Raw genomic sequence first — 19,997 nt, 5'->3', positions numbered from 1 at the left:
TTTCTGGTCATGGGGTGCCCTCAGAGTCCTGCCACAATTGCCTCTCCCTGGGTATCCTGCAACTGGGAGAAGACTGCAGACATAAAGGGCCTGAACAGACATGCCAAAATAAAGGTGCTTTGGTCACTTTGGAGGTATGCTGTTTAAATGATGCCTGCATCCTAAGAGGCCAGAAGCTGCACCAAAGCCACACTCCAGTCCTAAGGACTGGAGCACAGCTTTGGCACAGCTTCTGGACTCTTAGGATGTGTATGCCATTTAAACAGCATACCTCCAAAGTGACCCAAAGCAACTTTATTTTGGCCAAAATTTCCCAGCACCCTGATTTCCAGCACTTTGGAAATATCTGGTCTGGATATTGCCAGGCTGTGAAGGTAGTTTGGGTGGGGTAGGTGAGTCACATTTGGTTGCCTCACAACTGCAAATGTTACTCCAGGACGTTACAATATCTTCAATCCAGTATATAGATTGTATCTGCTGAACAGGATGCTAGCCACCAATTTTAAGAAGGTGTCGCTTTTTAACTGAAATGTACTTATTTCTTTATGTAAAGCTTATTTATTCATTAATAAAGAGACAAAAAGAAAGTTCCTATTTTTAAGGCTACATGGTAGAAGCCACTGTTGTTACAATTTACACACATCCTACAGTCCTACATTTAACCAGTGCAACACACATTAATCAGTTTTACATAAAAGAATGCTTGATCCTGTCACAGACTGAGTAGGATAGACCAAAGTGCTACCTGCTTGGTGGTGCTTATCATGCATTCGTAATTATAGTTTGCCTATCTCCAGTCAGAGAGAAATGGTAAAGTATCCTGCATAATTAATCATTAATGCCACCATGCGCCACCATGTGCCTGCCAAAGTTTGCAGGTATTTTAAAACACAGCTCTGAGAAGTGAAACGTTAGCTTGGTCATATGCCATAACAAAAGCATCATTTCCTTACATGAGCAATTAAAATGTCCAGAAACTTGTACAACTTAATTTTTTAAGAGCTGGGTCTCAGAAACCAAATATATATCCATCCATCCCATGTCAGTCCATCCATTCATTCTCATTCTAAAGGGCTCTAGTTACATATAGACATTTTCCTCTACATTTAATAATAAGGCTAGCATATTCACAACAGGAGGTTTAGAAAATTACTAATAAATCACATATGCTGAAAATAAGTTCAACTGAGCTCAGAATGACTCTGAAACACTAATAGGTTTTTTTGATGCTGTTGCTATGTGTCTTCAAGTGAACTCCAAACTCCAATGACCCTAGCATATGGGGTTTCTTGGCAATAGCTCTTCAAGGCGGTTTGCCATTGCCTTTATTGAAAGATAACCTAAAAGATTTGGTATTTCCTGGTGATCTGCTTTCCAAGTACTAACCAGGCTGGATCCTTATTAGCTTCACAGATCAAACGGGGTAGGGTGCCTATTGTGGAGAAGATGACACACAGTAATTTAGCTGCTGTTCTGATGACTTAACTTCTGCCCAATACCAAAGGAAGATGATATAGCAGAAATTAAAAAAAAGACATGAAAGTACAATATTTGAAAGAAATGCACATTAACATGACGACTCCAGAGATCATATGAACACCTACAAAAGTTTTTCACGGCTGGTATCTATAGTTTTCTGTGGGTTTTTTGGGCTGTGCCAGCCATTGTTGCAGGTGAAACATCTGGAATAAATTCTTCCAGAAAACGACCACACAGCTCAACAACTCACAGAAAACTATCTACAATAGAGATTGTCTACTTCAGATTCAGCCACCAAAGATTTGGACACCAAATAGCAAGAGAACCCTAGGCTGGCATCCTATTAATTACAATGTTTTGAGGCCAAATTAATAACATTGTAATTATATGAATTCACTTTTATGGCCAGTGTAACACTGGGGTGGCTTACAAGGTAGGTTTTTCAGGGGGTAGCATGGAAATGTAGCTATGACTTTAGATGCAAGAGCACGGTCACAGCCTTATAAACCCTTTTTCTTGTCCATGAACAGAATCATTAGTAATCACAGAGAGCGACACATACCTATGATAATTTTTCAAAAGAAAACATAGCCCTAAAGAATTTTCAGTTATAAACCTGCACACAAACAGGGTGCTACTGTAGTACTTAACACTGCAGATTACATAGCCAACTGCAGAAGGCCAGAGACAATTGATGGCTAAAAAAACCAAACTCTTGCACAAAGACATCAGCACAGAATGCAGTGATCATATTTTTAAAATATTAAGAACCTGCAAACAAGAAACAACTTAAAATGAAACAACTAATTTCCTTATAAATTCAAACCATAATGCAGGACATTTTTATATTTTACCAAAAATCCACAAAGCCAACCAAGCAGAATGCCCTATTTTTTCAGGGAATAACATAAACAGAGACACTGTATTGACTTAAATGTACAGAATATGGTAAAAACACAAAACAAAGCATCATTTCTCATACAGAACTGGGTTGTTAAATAAAGTCTCAGTTCGATAATATGATACTGGTTACTCTAGATATTAGATTCCTTTACATCACCATACTGAAAACTGATGGGATTTGTGTTTTATATGAATTTCTAACACCAGGAGTTCAAATCTTCCTCATACAGATGTTATTACCAGTTTAATGAAGCTAATCTTCATTTGAAATAATTTTCCATGCAGTAGAGATCATTACTTACAACTACAGGGTACAGCAATGGGCACTCCCATGGTTCCTTGTTATATAAATCTGTTCATGGGCAAATTGTAAGGTAACATCCTTAAAGACACCAGTGGCAAACCTTTCATATGGCAATAAGTTGAAGATATCTTTATGGTCTGGATGAGGGGGAAATAATGCTTGGGAAGTATGTATCAGTTCAGTCCATCTAGTTATCAATTTTACATATAGCAACAAAACTGAACATCCATATAGTCCTTTTCCTGTTGCTCTCTTCACCACTGAAAATCACAAATTGTTATTGATCTTCAGTAACTAATGCCCATACTTAAAGAGACAGCCATGCCAAGTATGTTAAAAGAACTATTAACTATAGCTTGACCTGCACATCTGTAACACTGAAGAAAATTACTGTAAAAGGACCAACAAACTGTAAGCAACAACTGCTTCCAAGAGAGTATCCTCCTGACATAATCAACCTCAAGAGAGCAGCCATCATTTTGAGAGAAAAGAAAAATTCGGCTCTACAGAGGACATGTGAGCAACAGTCCACAACCCATTCCATTTGTGATAGATTTCCACCCAGTACCTACTAACTACTATGCTACTATATGGTCATTAGGGAAAGCTATCCATTATTAGAAAGTTTTGAACCTTTTGTGACAACCATTAGCAAGACCCCTGTTACAGTTTTCCATCAGCCACCAAATCTATGGAGACAGCTGGTAAAAACTATCCTGCCACCAGCAGTCAGCACTGTGTTGATTCCAAGCATTGTATCTTTTCAAGGAGAATAGTGACTGGCATAGTGACTACATCAAACAAAACATCACCTACCAGTCCTACAATCTTATGTAATTGAATGCAGATGTACAAAAGGTCATCTAGACATGGGGAAACAAACACAGAGTTATATATCCTGGAAGGGGAGAGAGAGGCAGGCGAGCTCCAACTGCCTTCCTCAAGGAAGACCAGCCCTCCTTTCAGCCACCATCTGGAAGGGGAGAGAGAGGCAGGCGAGCTCCAACTGCCTTCCTCAAGGAAGACCAGCCCTCCCTTCAGCCACCATCTGGAAGGGGAGAGAGGCAGGCTAGGTCCAACTGCCTTCCTCAAGGAAGACCAGCCCTCCCTTCAGCCACCATCGCAAAGGGCGGAGAGGGTAGAGGCAGGCTAGGTCACCAGGCCGACCTGGAAGAAAAGAAGCAGAGCCCCTCCCTCTGCGTCCATCTGCCTTGGTCCAGGCCTCAGAGGGAGAGAGAAGAAGGACCTGATCCCCTCCCCCCTCACCATTCCTTCTCCTTTTGTGTCATGTCTTTTAGGTTGTAAGCCTGCGGGCAGGGAACTGTCTGGTTAAAAAATAATAAATGTAAGCTGCCCTGAGAGCCATTAGGGCTGAAGGGCGGGATATAAATACCCAAATAAATAAAAATAAATAAAATAAATATCCTAATTAGGAAATTTGAGCACTCAGTGGCTATATATTTAACTTGAAACACAACAGCCGCTCAGTTTTATCTGGGTTTGGAAATGTCATCTCTTTAAGTAATTTGGAAAAAGGGGGAAATCCCATCTTTTTCAAGCACTTTTGGGGGGGAGGGGGGATTCTTGATCCACTGACCTTAATACCACGTTCTTAATCTAGAGGATAATAAATATTATCTGAAGCATTTTGCTGATACTGTTTTAAAAAGATGTGTGTGTATGTAGAGGGAGGGAGAAAAGAAGATAGAGAAGGAAAGATGGATTCAATCCTCTCGGGGTCCAGAACAAGACACAAGTGCTGTTTTTCCTTTTAATCACCTATACTGATCGATTACTCAATCATTCAATAGAAGCATCTCTTGAAAGTAAACACTGGATGTTGATATGCAAAGGGTTATTATAGAGAAGTTCGTGGCATAAGCTTTTGTAGACTGGGACTAGTTTATCAGATGCAGACGTACACTCAGTCTATAAAAGCTTATGCTCCAAACATCTTTCTCTCAACTGGCCTCAAAGGTGCTACAATATACCTTTAAGTACCAATCCTGACTAACACAGTTATGTCTTTGGCTCTTACTGGACATTATTGTTCCTGAAACTCCAGAAACTGATTCTGAGATCCATATCAGTGGCTATGAGGGAGAGCTCTTTATTTCCAAAGCTGGATCTGTAACTTATATCTAAATCTGTTCCATAGCAATACATAATTTACCTGCTGGAGTATGGCTTCTAAGTTTTACTTTGATGCAGTTATGCCTCCAAGAGAGATTTCCATTATTATGGAGATGAAATACCTTTAATGACTGCAATAACGTAATTGTACCCCAGGGTAAAATTCCTAATAATGCAATTGTATAGCTTTCAAGCACCAATAAGAGACACCTTCAAGGCAGGTTGTTCATTAAGGGTGTAGCGCACAGTAGCTCTGCTTCATGAGAAGCATAAGAAACCTAAAGCAATAAAACTCTCTTTTCAAAACTAGCTCTGCCTCCTGGGCAGGCATCTAACATCACATTTGGTTCTGCTTCACTGTCTGTGGACACCTCTAGTACAACATTCCCGGCAGCACAGCAAGATTCATGCTATTCCTTTCTTGAGACAGTCAGTCTGAATGTGAAACTCCACTACATGTATCCCAACGAAGCTCCTGACAAGTGATCATGAAACAACCATATTCTGGATAGGATTTACTCTTAAGCATGTAAAAACACACAGGATTGAAACACAAGGGTGTCTTTTTCTTTTCTTTTCTTTTCTTAAACAGTACTTGCTATGAAAGACATTGACAAGCAACTGAACGAACAATACAAGGATGTTTGTGTGGCCATCTAACTACTGCTTTGTGTTAATGATCACTATGAAGAGAGTTAATTTTCACTGTTTATTCTTTCAAAATTTCATTTCCCTCTGACTCACCTATGACCCGCTCCCCCCATGTGTTTATAATAATTTGCCAACTGAGGAAACATTTTATTCATCTAATGAGGTGAATAGTGTTGTTGAATGCTTATGCCAAAATCAAATATTTAAGGCATCCCAAGACTCACTGTTGCATGAATACAAAGTGTGTCACAAAAAAAACTTGTTCTGTCAATTCAAGTGCATTGGTGCACATTTAGAAATCAAGTTGAGACTGCCAAATCTCCCATTTACTTTCAGCTGTCTGTTTTTTAATTAAACAAACTAGGGAACTTATATAGAATAGATGAAATTATTTCCTCTTGTTCTGTTGGCTGACATATCTAGCTGAAAGCAAACCAATCCAACCATCCTACTTTGGCTGCACCCAAAGTGATATCTCTAAACCAAATATGACAATTGCCCAAATAACTTCTAAATAATTTCTATTTACCAGGAAACTCTCCATTTACATTAAACACGAATAATAAGTTGTTTCCCTGAGATTATATATTTTAATAGCTGTTTTCTTCAGGCTATTCAAAATAAAGTACCAAACTTCAAAATATGTGGAAAAGAAAATAAAGTTAAAAGAATGTAGTGATTTCAAAAATTAATATTGCTGCTTTCTATCTTCTGGCTGAATATCTGCTCACATTTATTTTCAAGCTGATTTGCTAGTAGTCTTTTAATGCAAGCAATAGTTAGTACTGTTCAGATATTACCTCTCATTTTCTCTTAGGATCTCTTTTCCTTTCTTCCAAGTAAAGGTAGGCCTTGGAGAAGCTTTAGGCTTACACTCGATGGTTGCGTCACCACCAACTTTAACAAGAGTTAACCTTTTCAAGTAGTTTTTGGAAAAATCTGGACTCACAGCTGAAAGACAACATGGGAGAGAGCTTAGAGTCAATGAGAACCATCATAAAACTTTTTTTATTATTGATCATTTAGAGTTCACATAACTATACTTCATAGTGCCCCCTCTGCATAACAAGAGCACATAGCTAAATGAACATATGAGCTACAAAGATGCCTCTGCAAAGTTAGAAAGGACTTCTGGGCACAATGAGACTTCACTTTTTGCCAATTCTCCTATCTGGTGCAACTCCTTCCCCTGAAAAGCTATTCCTAAGAAGTAGGAGAATCAACTGGAGAATCGATTCCCTTTAGAATAAGAGCTTGGAAAGTTACTTTTTAAAAATACTTATCTTGCAATTCCAAATTCCCCATAGTGGTTAGATACTTTTATAGTTGTTACGTTTTAAAAGGACCATATTATTTTCCTAAATTAAAATGATTACCTAGTTGATCACTTTAAGAACAAACAACAATCAGAATTTTACAAGTTTGTGATACAAAACTGTAAAGCCACATCCTCCTGTAACTATAAAGTTAATCGAAAAAGTTACACTTCAAAGGAGGTAAAGTTATCCCTCATTGTGTTACATTCTTAATATAATTTAAGGACATCTTCTAGACAAAATGTTTAACGTGGGGGGTTGTGTTTGGGCCTAAGAAGATGGTCAGGATAGTATGGGTTAAGCCCCTGTATCCTGTCTCTGTCCCTGGGCTGGTACAGTGATGGGCAGTTGTTTACATGTCTGCCAGCTACCATGTCATAGAGCCGCTCTTGCCGCATGTCTCTTTCCTGCCTCCCCCATAACAGCTTGTAAGAGTGGAAGACCCCCATCACAGCATTTAAGAGTGGAAACAGGGTGCCTGGGGACACCCATGTGTGATCAGGCGCCTCCATCACAGGCTGTGATAGGGTCTTCTGAGAAGACGTGATGATGGAGGCAAGTAGGAGACATGTGGGGCCCTTCAGTGTCCTGGCTGTTGCTGAGGAGTTTCAACGAAACTCTGAGGCAAACAGCAGATCTTTTTGTCTTAGGCTAAGGCACCTTTGGACTGGGCTCAGTCTGGAATCACTGGACTGGCATCTGGACTGGCTGATCACAGCCTGGGGCTAATGGCCTACACCATCCATACCGGACAATGCCAGGCCAGGGGGAACACAAGCATTTCGGCCCTTTGTTGCAGCCAAAATAACACATTTTGGTAGCATCTTAAAGACTATAAAGTCTTTAAACACAACTCACTATTTATAATTAGTTACATCCAAGTTATGAAACAGATCGAAATAATAACTAAAAACCATATCCCCTATACCTTTCACAAGAAGCAATGTGTTGCACGCATCAAGCTCCTTTAGATGTAAACTAAACACCTTTGGACTTAAGTCTATAAAAGCCTATGCTACCGACTTCTTGCTCCCAGTTAGTCTCAAAGGTGCTGCAAGATCTCTTAGCAAGTGAAAACTTGTATGTGTACAAGAAATAGCATCAATATTATTATTATTATTATTAACCTTTATTTATAAAGCGCTGTAGGCCTTTTATATGAAATGATGAGAAAGTGTGACTCTGGGGCTACATGTGATCCCCCTGAAGCTGTTTTGGTGCCTTTCATTCTTTCTAGACAGTCTGGAATATTCTCCTTCTGCCTTCCCTGCACTGCAAACTTTCTCTCCTAAATAGGCTACAGTCCCTCTACACTATTTAACATTCTTCTGTCCTCAGATGCCTTCCTTTCTTGTTTTTCCAGTCTGTGAGACCACTAGAGGATCCTCAGGCAAGAAAATCTGTCTCCTGACCTAGCCCAACCCTACTTTATACAGGGCGGCTTGTAGCTCCTATGTCAGCAGAGCAGGAGATCCACTCCAGATTTTAGCCTGAATTTTATAGGATCTGTGTGTGTTGTATGCCTCCAAGTCATTTCCAACATATGGTGATCCTAAGGCAAACCTATCATGGTGTTTTCATGGCAGGATTTGTCCAGAGGATATTTGCCACTGACTTCCTTTAGGGCTGGGAGAGAGTGACTTGCCCAAGGTTAAGTGGGTTGCCACTGCCAGGTGGGGACTTGAACTCTGGTGTACCAGTATCCCAGTCCAGCAGTCAAACCATTGTACCACATGGGCTGTCTAAGGGATGTTTGAGGAGAGCGGTAAGAACCTCAGATCCCTCATATGAACCTCTGACTAAAACCTAGAATGATTTCACTCCTCCACTGACATGAAAAGACCTAGTTATATCATCTAACATCTCCACATAAAGTCTATATTTTCCAACAATGCCACTGACAACAATTATAGTTTGTATACATGCAACTGACAGTGTAGAAATAGTGCACTTTGACATTACTTTAAGTGCTGTAGCTCCTTCCTATGGAATCATGGAATATGCTTTATAAGCTCTTTAGCCTTCTCTGCCAAAAAGTGCTGATGTCTCACAAAACTATAGACCCCACAATTCTGTAGGATGCAGCCATGGCCATTAAAGTTGTGTCAAACTGCATTATTGCTACAGTGTGGATGCACCCTGAGTATCAGTGAATAAGACTTGAGATGATGAACTAACAAATCGTCACGGGATTTACATGCATGCACACTTCAAAATATAATAGCTTAGTATAGACTAAGCTTTCTAACTTTGTATTTTTAATGCTTTGTGTTGTTTTAACTTGGACTGTTTTGTTAGCCTCCTTGAGTCCTTATCCTGGGAGGAAGGTGGGATATAAATAAATAAAATAATAACAATCATACAGAGCAGGAGTGGAATTGTGCCAGCCATCCCTTCCCCATCCAGACCTTCCACATCCTGCTCCCATTCTACAAACCTCTTAAGTATATCTGACAGTTGTACAGCCCTTTGTGTTCCTCATCCATACCTGGTTAGCATTAATACAGGGACACTTCATTCCACTTTGATATCTTATAGTCTTTCTGCTATTGTAGCAGGGTGCCTTGAGCTCATAGTTCTCTTTTTGAACTTGTGTATAGTGTGTGGCAAGGGATTAACTGTAGCCCCCTTTTCCTGCATGTGTTGAGTGGTTTACTAATCCAGTTCAGGGACTGGCTGCAGTTTAGTTTGGTTCCTGCCCCAGAAACCAACCAGCTATGCTGACTAACCTGCAAGTGCAGAAATTTGGGATGGACCTGGAAGGGGAACCTTCTTCTGCTACAGCATATGGAGAAGGCATGGTCTGCATCAACATCCCTGCCCAGTCTCCCTATTTTAGTAATGGTTCCTGTGCCCTGGACAAAGGTTAGTTGATGGAATTTTACCACCACTAACAATGGGTCTCAAGGATGTAGGGTTTATTTTATTTTATTGTGTATTCATGGCAACACTGTAGTTTGTGGGGATGCAAATCCTGGACTATTTTGTCCTCCCATGCAAGTACATTGCTGCACTTTACTCCTCTGCTGCAGGAATAAAAAAATATTTCTCAGCAGTATTCTCCTTGAATCCGAGTATTCCAAAATGCTACAGAGGAAATGTTATGCAGGGAAAACGCATTTAATTACCAGGAGAAATCTGTGGAAAAGTTTCAGCACTCTATTATTTCCCAACCTGGAAAAAAATTGTGAATGTTCTTTCCATCCCTAGTAATTTGGTGCCAATTGCATAGCTGTGTATTTCTGTCATAATTTCTCATTGGAGGGAATGGATTGGATCTGTAGCTGGGCTAGACTGAACAGGGCTCCCTGCTTCTCACTGAGGATTTGCCATGAGGGATTTTAGGTTGCCACTTCAAGGGCCCAGCCCAGGTCAGTTGCTGACTCTCCTCTCATAGACCAGGCTGCAAGATAAACCCATATTATTAATTTGTGGTGTTGTGTAGTGGTTGAGCATTTGACTAAGGAGTTTATTGCATGCAATTTTAATGCAAACCCAGACATGGGATGGGATCAGGCTGGAACGGGTTAAAACTGATGTTAACACACACAAAATTGCTGCTGTGCCACCCGACCATCACCCATCCTCTAGCAGTGCTCTAGCAGTTTTCCATAGTACCAAAATTGGCTACTGGAAGATGGATGATGGCTGGGTGGCAGCGCAGCAGCAATTTTGCATGTGGTAACATCAATTTTAACGCATGCCAGCCCAATCCCGTCCCATGCCCAGGTCAGCATTAAAATTGCATAAGATAAAATCCTATGACTCTGGAGACCAGGGGTCAAATCCCTGCTCTGCCATGGAAACCCAATGGGTGATCTTGGGCAAGTCACAGTCTCTTAGCCTCAGGAGAAGGCAAGAGCAAAAGGCCACTGAGCAAATGTGGCAGGAACTGGTCTGAACATGTTGCCAAGAAAACCCTGTGATAACTTCACTTTAGTTGAAAATGACTCAGATTGGCAAGTGTTCTGAAAATTGAGGAGTGGCCAGCATATCTGTAGGAATAGGGATAACGGAATAAGAAGTAGGTGGTTTAACTATGGTCTAATCTGCACTGCAGAAATAATGCAGTTTGACACCATGTTAACTGCCATGGCTCATTCCTATGTAATTCTGGGATCTGTAGTTTGTTGTGGCACCAGGGCTCTCTGACAAAAGGCTAAATATCTCACAAAGCTGCAAATCTCAGAATTCCACAGCACTGAGCCATGGCAGTTAGAGTGGTGTCAAACTGCAATACAGATTAACCCCAAAAGCCCCAGGACACATATTAGTGAATGGGAGATTAGCACAAGCACTCCAGGATCTGGTGTGAAGGAAACCATAATAGAAATTCATCCATTATAGTGGATCCCTGGAATCTGCTGGGGTTTGGTTCCAGGACCCCTTGTGGATATCAAATCAGTGGATGCTGAAGTCCCGTGATATTCAAAGGGGTAGTAAAAAGGTGTCCCATATAATTTTTTCCCCAAGCTGTGAATGGTTGAATCAATGAATGCAAAATTTATGGATATGGAGGGCTAACTGTAACAATAAATACCATATACACTCAATTATAAGTACACCTCATGTATAAACTGAAAGCATGTTTCAGACCCAAAATTATGGATTTTGAAATAATCAATGGAAAAGATGGGGATAAAACTTAGGAGCATGTAACAAAAGATGTAAATGATGAAACAAAAGAAAACAATGCCAAAGAACTTATAAAATCCCAGCAAGCATAACTATTTGTGCTCATTCTAAAGGCTGGGTGCATGAAATGACAGGAGAGGGGTCAGTGCTTCTAGGAAAGATTACACTGTTGCCTTTTACCAGAGGATGGTTCCTTTTTAAATAAGAGTTAAAGTACAGTACTTACATTGACCCACAGATATGTTGACTCAGTTTTTTTAGGTCAATTTTTTTCTAACATTTCTAGGCGTATACATGAATATATGCAGTAATATTTAAAATTTATTACAAATACACAGCAGTTCTCGAGATCAACTTGATTTTTCATCCACTTCTCATGCTTATGCATAGCATAAGTGACCTATCTAACAACACAAAATTGCGTGGTAGACTGGAGACATATAGTTATTGGACATCCAATGGCAAAATGGGATTCTAGATAGTAGGACAGAAGGATATTATATAAAAGCACTACAATCAAGCCTGCATTAAAAATTATCATTAAAAGACAGATGCATTACTAGACAATTTATCTGCTTAATCCAAAATAGGATGCATTATTGTATGTGAGTTCTAATTAAAACATGGCTTTTAAAAACACAGTGATTAAAGCAACCTTCTTGACATTAACACATTTGCTGGACAGCAGGGCTTCAGCTTCATGATTACCTTTTAATACATTTAGGAGATATATGCAGTTTATGTTCAGTTTTAGGGGTTTTGGCACTTGTTCAACATTTTGAGGAAGAAAATGTATTTCTACTTCATTCTGGTTATTTTAATTGCTGTAGCTACAGAGGATGAAGGTTTCTGAGGCAATATTTCAAAGAGGTAGTATTTCAAAGCTCTTCAGCACCACCATCTACATGAAAAGAACTGGATCTTCCTTCATCATTTTTTTTTTTTTTTGGTTTGGCTGATATTTGCTACCAGGTCAACTTTCCCTTATGGTGACCTTAATAAAAGAACCCCACGAGCCCTGATGATCAACTGCCCTGCTCAGGTCTTGCAAACTTAGCCCCTTGGCTTCCATGATTGAATCGATCCACCTGCTTTCCTCTTTTCTTATTGCCTTTCATGTAACCAAAAATTATTATCTTTTCGAGTGTGTCCCATTGTCTCATGATATGTCCAAAGTACAGTAATCCCAGTTTAGTCATCTTGGCTTCTGGTGAGACTTCAGGCTTGACTTGCTTGAGGACATGTTCATTTGTCTTTTTAGCATCCCATGGTATCTGCAGACCTCTCCAGCAAAACAATAGGTTGAATCCAGAGTTGCCCTTCCAGGAAAGGAAGAACTTCAGTTCATAGAAAAGCTTTGGATCCATTGGAGCCTTTGGAGGACAGAAGAAATGGACCCAATTTATAATGATTTCCTCTTCACTCACAACTGGCCACCCAACTCCATTTCCATATTACTGAAGAGTGTTCCTTCCAGTATCACATTTTCAGTAGCACAGTGAGCTTAGCAGTCTGAAGCTTGCAATAATAATAATAACAATAATTTTAAAAATTGACTGTTAACTCCCATAAGAGAGATTGCCCCATGAGTGGTATTTCTTCAAATTAACTCACAGAAGTTTTATGTGCAATTTCTCTAACAGTTCACAGATAATGAATAAATATTTCCTGTTCAACCAGCCAGTTAACAAGGCTTCCCAACATTCTCTTCTCTTTATTAAGCCTCTTAATCAGGGCTCATGAATGGACCTTGCTTTATGGCCAATGATGGTACTTCTGGGATTCCATCATGCCTATTCGAATGTAGCAATGACTGTGTCAGGGAGTCTGGCTGCATCTGTATTCCATCTTCCTGGAATCAAACTGAGAGAGTTAGTGGAGAACTGATGCTTCATTTCAGCTTGGAGGAGAGTAAAGTGGCAGAAACATCTGGCTTGTGTGTTCGGTTTTTCAGGACATACTGCAGCATTTGCACACTTCTTGTGAAACACTGTATTAGGTAAGCTTAAACTGTTTTGTGTTATCGACTTTTTTACAATCTATTTCAGGCTACCAATGAAAGCCCTAAATTTTATTCATAGGTCTCTTGACAGAGAACTGCAAAGTACTTCCAGTGCCACTGTCCAAGTGTGTCTTGTAGGTATAAATTCAGCAGGATTTTGTTCAGACCATGGACCAGTGTTATAGGATGTGAGCAAAGACTGTTCAGAGAGAGCATGATCTTCAGTATGGTACATGATACTTTGAACAAATTCCAAGCATAAGATCTGATGGTTACAAGTCTGAAAATGAGTTAGTAAGGAGGTACATTATTAATTGCAAAGTCTGTCTTTAGCAGATAGTTTCTGGCAGGTGTCATAGTTATCCAGGTTCATGTTAAGCAACTTCCATATGCACTCTGCTTTGTTGTCAGAATGTGTTGCTGAGGAGTGAGTTCTTTATTCTACAGAGGAATGTTGGAGTTTGCCACCTTCTCAGCTTCAGCTGCCAATCAGAGCATACTCTTTGGTTCAAAGCTGTTTTAAAAATTCTCCATAAAATGCAGTTATGGAAACATGGAGATTAGAGGAATGGTTCCACCTTTTCTCTTTTTCTCAGAGATACACATATTGGATCAAAGGAAGGAAGCAGACTAATAATAAAGTATGCCTCTCAAAACTGTTGGCTAACCCAGATTTCTACTGATAATTCTAATGTGATTCTGAGCATGACCTCAGCATGGTTGGCCTTTAACTATGACAATGCTAAAGGCTCGACACTCCTGCTGCCAAAGTGGAAACAGAATGGCCAGTGACAGATTAATGATGAGAAATATGAAGGATGGGGGGAGGGAAAGCACAACAAATAGCTACAGAAAGAGATGGAGAATCAAACTGAATATGCACAGACTTCTTATACACTTTTTAAAACATTATTTCTGTGAAGACTGCAGTCTTGCTCAAAGGTTAAACAGAGGCACAGAGCCAAAGATCAAATAATGATGACAAGCATTTCTCCAAAAATAATGTCTGTGGTTTTTTTTAAATGATAGCCCTCCTCTCATGAACAGAATCCTGTTTATCACACACAGAAAGGATTTCCCTCAATTTTTTTTTTTGGGGGGGGGAGGTCTTTCAACTTATCAGTATCAGACATTACAGATAAATCCAATAAGTATATAGGGTGATCTCCAAACTCTTGTTCTGCTGATGATTCCACGTATCTTCCTTCTGCCAGTGGAACCAACAGGAAGGTAAGCAAGGTTTGGATAACAGAGCTTGTGAGCAGGAAGTGCTGCTTTGTTAGTGGATGTCTGCTAGGGCAATATTGGATTTAAGCTAGAGTTATAAAAATGATCACAGAGAGAGTCTAATTGATGCCAGACAAAAAGAAAAGAACAAAAAGAACGCAGCACAGATCAGCAGTGTTTTTTTTCTTTTCTTTTTTAAAAATGTTTCTTGATCAGGAAACAGCTTGTCTGCAAAAAATAAAATAAAAATAAAAATAAAAAATAAACTAGCAAACAACAAAAAAGATGTGTTCTTTCTTTCTGCATTTATTTTTACAGGTATACCTTTCCCTGATTTTTTAAAAAAACACCCACAGTGTTTGAATCTGTGCAATCTTTTAATCTTTTTGGAGTCTTTCTTTTCATAGATGTTATATATTATGGTTTTCATGCCTTTATGCACAATCTACATGAAGTCTGAAAATAAATGTTAGGACCCATAGAACCATCATACACACTTATCAAGGTACATCTGAAGATGCAAAAGCTTTGATGAGGGCTAGAAGGACACAGTGCTTGTCCCTTATTTGCTATGATCATACATTGCTTTTTCTCTCTCTGCTCAATAACTTATTTCAACAACCATATCCTTAGTGCTGTTGTTTGGAAGTAATGTCATGGTTTACATCTTTTCAGTATTGAATCCTTTTTTTTGTTTTCTTTCAATGGGAACAAAAACTAACTTGACTATCACATTTTCTAACATGACATGCAACAGATGGGAATATGTTGCTTATTATTCAGAGAATTTGAGCTGGATGAGGGCCAATAAATTGAGGCTGAAGTCAGGGGCTCTCTGTATTGCTGGTTTGGGCATTGGATAAATGACCTGTCCTGGATGGTGTTACACCCATCCCAGAAGAACAGGTGCATGTTTTTCCTAAATCGGTCTCATTTCAAACGGAATCTGTAGCTCAGATTACCTAGGGCTACTTCAATTGGTCCACCAGCTACAGGAATCTTGGACAGGAATAACCTAGCCACAGTAGCTAATGCACTGGTAACTTTCCAGTTTGCTCACTGTAATACTGTATACACGGGGATTGCCTTGAATATGATGCAGCAGCAGCAAGACAGTTGACTAGAGTACCATACAGGAAAGAATGTCACTCTGGTCTTAAAGGAAATGGATTGATTACCAATACACTTCTGAGATGTGAGCTCTGCGGGAAGGGCCTTCCTCTGTCTCCCATTAACAGATACAATATACTTTCAAAGGACATGGGCAAAGGCTATCTCTGATGCAGTTCTCTCCTCTTGGAGGTTAACTTCATTTTGGCACCAAATTAAATATCTCTTTATGAAAGCCTTTAAGCCTGTGAATTTATTCCAAAATATAGAGGTACATGGTTTTAATATGTTCTAACACTTTAGGCTCTTAATTGTTTAATAAGTTTTAAAGCTGCCTAACTTCTTCTTCTTCTTCTTCTTCTGCTTTATTTATATAGCGCTGTACATTTGCACAGGGCTGTACATACAAACAATAAAATAGATAAGAATAAACCTGTCCATGACATATTATTTTAAATTGTTTTAAGCTGCCTGTTTTGGGGCACTGCAGAGGTTGGTACTCTTTTCCTCCCTCTGCTGTGCCTAATGTCTCCATGGGCTTACTATACAACTGCTGGAGACCCCCCCCCCCCCCAACAGTCATTTTGTGCCTCATGGGAAGTGGGCAAGATCAGAGAAGCACCTGGCTATGTCTCCATAGTGGTGTTGAGACCGTTGTGGGACTCCTGCAGTGTTGATGTAATCATTTTGCATCTGGATATAGGGGAGATAGCCAAATGCTTCTCTGATCCTGCCCTCTGCCCATGAGACATAGAATAGCTGGAGGAGGTCTCCATTAGGCTGTACAGTATATTCAGGGGAATGGTATATGCCTCAACCTAGGACATGTCTATATACGGAAATACTATTGTATGCTGAGACACGTAGGATTGCAGTCCTTGCATATACTCTAGTCAGTCCAATACAAGTGGAAAAAACTAAGGATGTTGATTTTATACTACAATTTATAATTCTTAGCAGACTTGTACAGTAGCTGCTTTGTAGACTAAAGAATCTTTAATTGACTTTTTTTTTTTAAAAAAAGAACATTTTAGCAAAACTTAATATGCACAATAAATCTTGCCACTTTGAATCTTAACTTGTTGAACTTCACTGTTCTTTTTTCCAGCAGTAGCACTAGACATATGGGACTTTTGCCCATCTGCAAGCATCTGTCCTTATTGATAAAAGTGACCAACAAAGAAAAATGCTCAGAAAATATCTTGAACTATCTTCTTTAGAAGAAATGGCAATTAAGCTATTGAACATTCTCTTTGAAACATCAAAAACAATATTATCTAATCACAAACTGTATCCATTCTTTTGGAAAAAGAAACCTTTCTATTGATTCCCAGGTTTGTTTCACATAAAAGCTTTCTTAAAGCAGTACAACTGAGCAAAACAGTACTTCACAAGCTTCTGCTAAAAGCCAAAAGAATGATAGCACAGCAAGAAAGCCAGGAATGGGGTCATTTTGAGTTCTTCTCATTTTGGAAGCATTTATATCTGATCTGAAGACAAGATATTGGCAACAATTTTCTGCAGAATTATTCAGGAGTGGCTTACAAACAACTTCAATGTGTTTTGTTCTACTTATGGGGAAGTGAAGAAAAAAGAATTGTACTTATACAATATGACTTAAATGTGTGTGTGTGTGTGTTTTACAACAACACAACTGCAAGCACCCATTGTGAAACTGAAGCTTGCATACAACTGAAGCATGCAGGTACTGATTTCTATTAAAATGTCTATGTGCTATGTACTACGGAGAGTCAGTGTGGTGTAGTGATTTGGTCATTGGACTAGGACTCTGGGGATCAGGGTCTGTATCCCCACTCAGCCATTGAAACCCATTGGGTGATCTTGGGCAACTCACATTCTGTCATCCTCAGAGGTGGCAATGGCCATAGTAAGTTTGCCTTAATATTGTCATATGTTGGAAATGACTTGAAGGCACACAACAACAGCAACAAGAAGATCAACAATAAACTATGGAATTACAAGCCCAAGACTTGCATCTGTATATAAAACAAATTTGCCAGGGCCACCTGTAAAGCAACCTTCCTATAACATCCTGAATAATATGCATGTAACTGGGATTTCAAGTAATTATAAGCATTCAAAAAAAGTAATAAAACCTTTGTGAGAATGTGTTGGGTTTTTATCCCAGCGTGCAGAATTATTACTGTACTGCCAAGATCCAGATATAACCATCTCTTTCTCTCATGCACACACAGATATGAACACACACCTACTGTTAGTGGAGAGCTTGGAAAAGTTATTTTTAAGACAACAACATGCAGAATCATCCAGGTAGCAAGGGTATTTCTAGGGATTCTGGAAGTTGCATTCCAAAAAGCAATGTTTCCAAGCTCTCCGTGAGTCTAGAAGACTCAATGGTATGTTTTAATGAAACTTAGGCAGGGACACCCTCAGTGCCATTAAAGTGGCTCACATGGGGTTGTTGTGTTGTTTGATTTCAAGTAATTTCTGACTTAAGGGGAGCCTATCACAAGATTTTCTTGGTAAAATTTGTTCAGAGGGGATTTGTTCTTGATTTCCTCATCTGTTGTATAAAATATCTTAGTAGTGGCATACTGCTAGCACCTATTATGTGTCATGCAAATCACACATTGAATGGGCAATGGGACAGTGGTGCCACAGGTCCTGATCATACACAACATAAGAGATTATCACACTGCCTTTTTGTCCTTTTGACCTGACCTAGGCACAGGCTGAAACCTTTTAAGCATGGATTCTATCACTCGCCGTTGTGTCCAGGTCGGAGACATCCCATGCCCAATCATGGCATACCATGCCCGATTCAGACTTCTCCCGTACTTTGGAAATAACAGGAAAGTCCAGTTTTTCCAAAAAGTGCTGGAGAAGTCTGGATTGGGTATGGGATGCGCCCGACCTAGACATGGAGGCGTGCAATAGAATACATGCTTAAAAGGTTTCAGCCAGTGCCTAGGTTGGGAGGGAAGGGCGAAATTTAAAAAGCTGCTGGTTTTCTCTGCTTTGTGTTTTGATTAACTTCATGTTATTTCACTTGGGCAGTCTCCTAGTATGATACTCTCCCCGAATTTGCAAATTTTGTTTAAATTCGAATGTACTTTAAATCTCATTTAACTCCCATTTTCCAGTTATTTTCCTGCAGGATGTCGCTAGTGTGACAAACTCCTACGTGGTGGCTCAGGTAAGAAATAATCTTAATAGCAGTCATTAATGTAAACTAATCATCACATCTCTTTGAAATAAATGTTCACACCAGTGTACTGTAGCATAGTTTTTAAAGTTATTGTAAATTAGATAACAAATGTAGATATATGGCAAACTTTCCATAAAGAATTATGGCAGTACACATATTTGCCTTCTTTTGTGTTTTTTTCTCCTTTGGAACCCCTTCCTACTGCTAGCATATCTTTCATACTTAAGTTTCTTATGCTAATGTAGCTCTAACCAAGTAGAATCTTTAAGAATATCCCATGATAGCTTGATAACTTCAGACCAATGGCAGACTAGCATTTCTGCATAATTCTTGCCCTGAATGAACAGCTTTTTTCTATTTAAATAAGAATGAGCCCCACAATCTAGAAGATGCTTCCACTGTGGGAAGTAGTGAGGTTTTAAACCCCTTTCCTCTCAGTGTGGTCCTGATGTGGATTTGGCTTTCACAACAGCAATTTGCATCACTCCCAAAAGGAATCTGGTAAATAGAGACTTCACAATTGCAGGCAAGAGCCAGGTTAATTTTTACCTAATCTTTCCAAAGACCCTGTCAAGATGTAAAGTTGAAGGCTCTGAAGATGCCAGCCACAGATGCTGGCGAAACGTCAGAAAGAAACTCTGCTAGAACATGGCCACATAGCCCGAAAAACCCACAAGAAAACCTGTCAAGAGTTTACAGGGAGGGGGAATTGAAATACTACTGCTATGACCACCACCACTATCACCACCACCACCACTACTACTACAAAAAAAAATCACAAAAGCTATAACCTGTCTGCTTTAATTTCAGTACTTAATTCTTTAATTTCTGTGATTATGGTTGAATGATCTAAATGTTAACCTTACTCTACAAGGTGCTGGCAAGACAGATAAAGAGAAATACAGTCAACTAATGCACATAGTATTTTAAAGTACAGTAATCCACTGAAGAATACACAAAGCAATGACAGAAGACAGGTGATTAGAGTGAATTACATCCCAGCTGATGGTATGCTAATTTTATATATATTTTTATAGTTATATATCA

General features: G+C 39.4%; 1 protein-coding gene across 1 annotated transcript in view; it reads right to left on the bottom strand.

Annotated features, from left to right (window-relative positions):
- LOC121922547 (contactin-4-like) overlaps positions 1-19,997 on the bottom strand; it is a 418,703-nt gene that overhangs the window by 123,499 nt on the left and 275,207 nt on the right. Inside the window, 1 exon segment of the mRNA XM_042452129.1 lies at positions 6,271-6,421. Within this exon segment, the coding sequence (XP_042308063.1) occupies positions 6,271-6,421 (151 nt within the window).

This window comes from Sceloporus undulatus, chromosome 2 (genome assembly GCF_019175285.1).
Source record: "Sceloporus undulatus isolate JIND9_A2432 ecotype Alabama chromosome 2, SceUnd_v1.1, whole genome shotgun sequence".
Lineage (NCBI taxonomy): Eukaryota > Metazoa > Chordata > Lepidosauria > Squamata > Phrynosomatidae > Sceloporus > Sceloporus undulatus.
The sequence above is the reverse complement of the archived record's forward strand: the minus strand, read 5'-3'. Positions and strand labels throughout refer to the sequence as shown.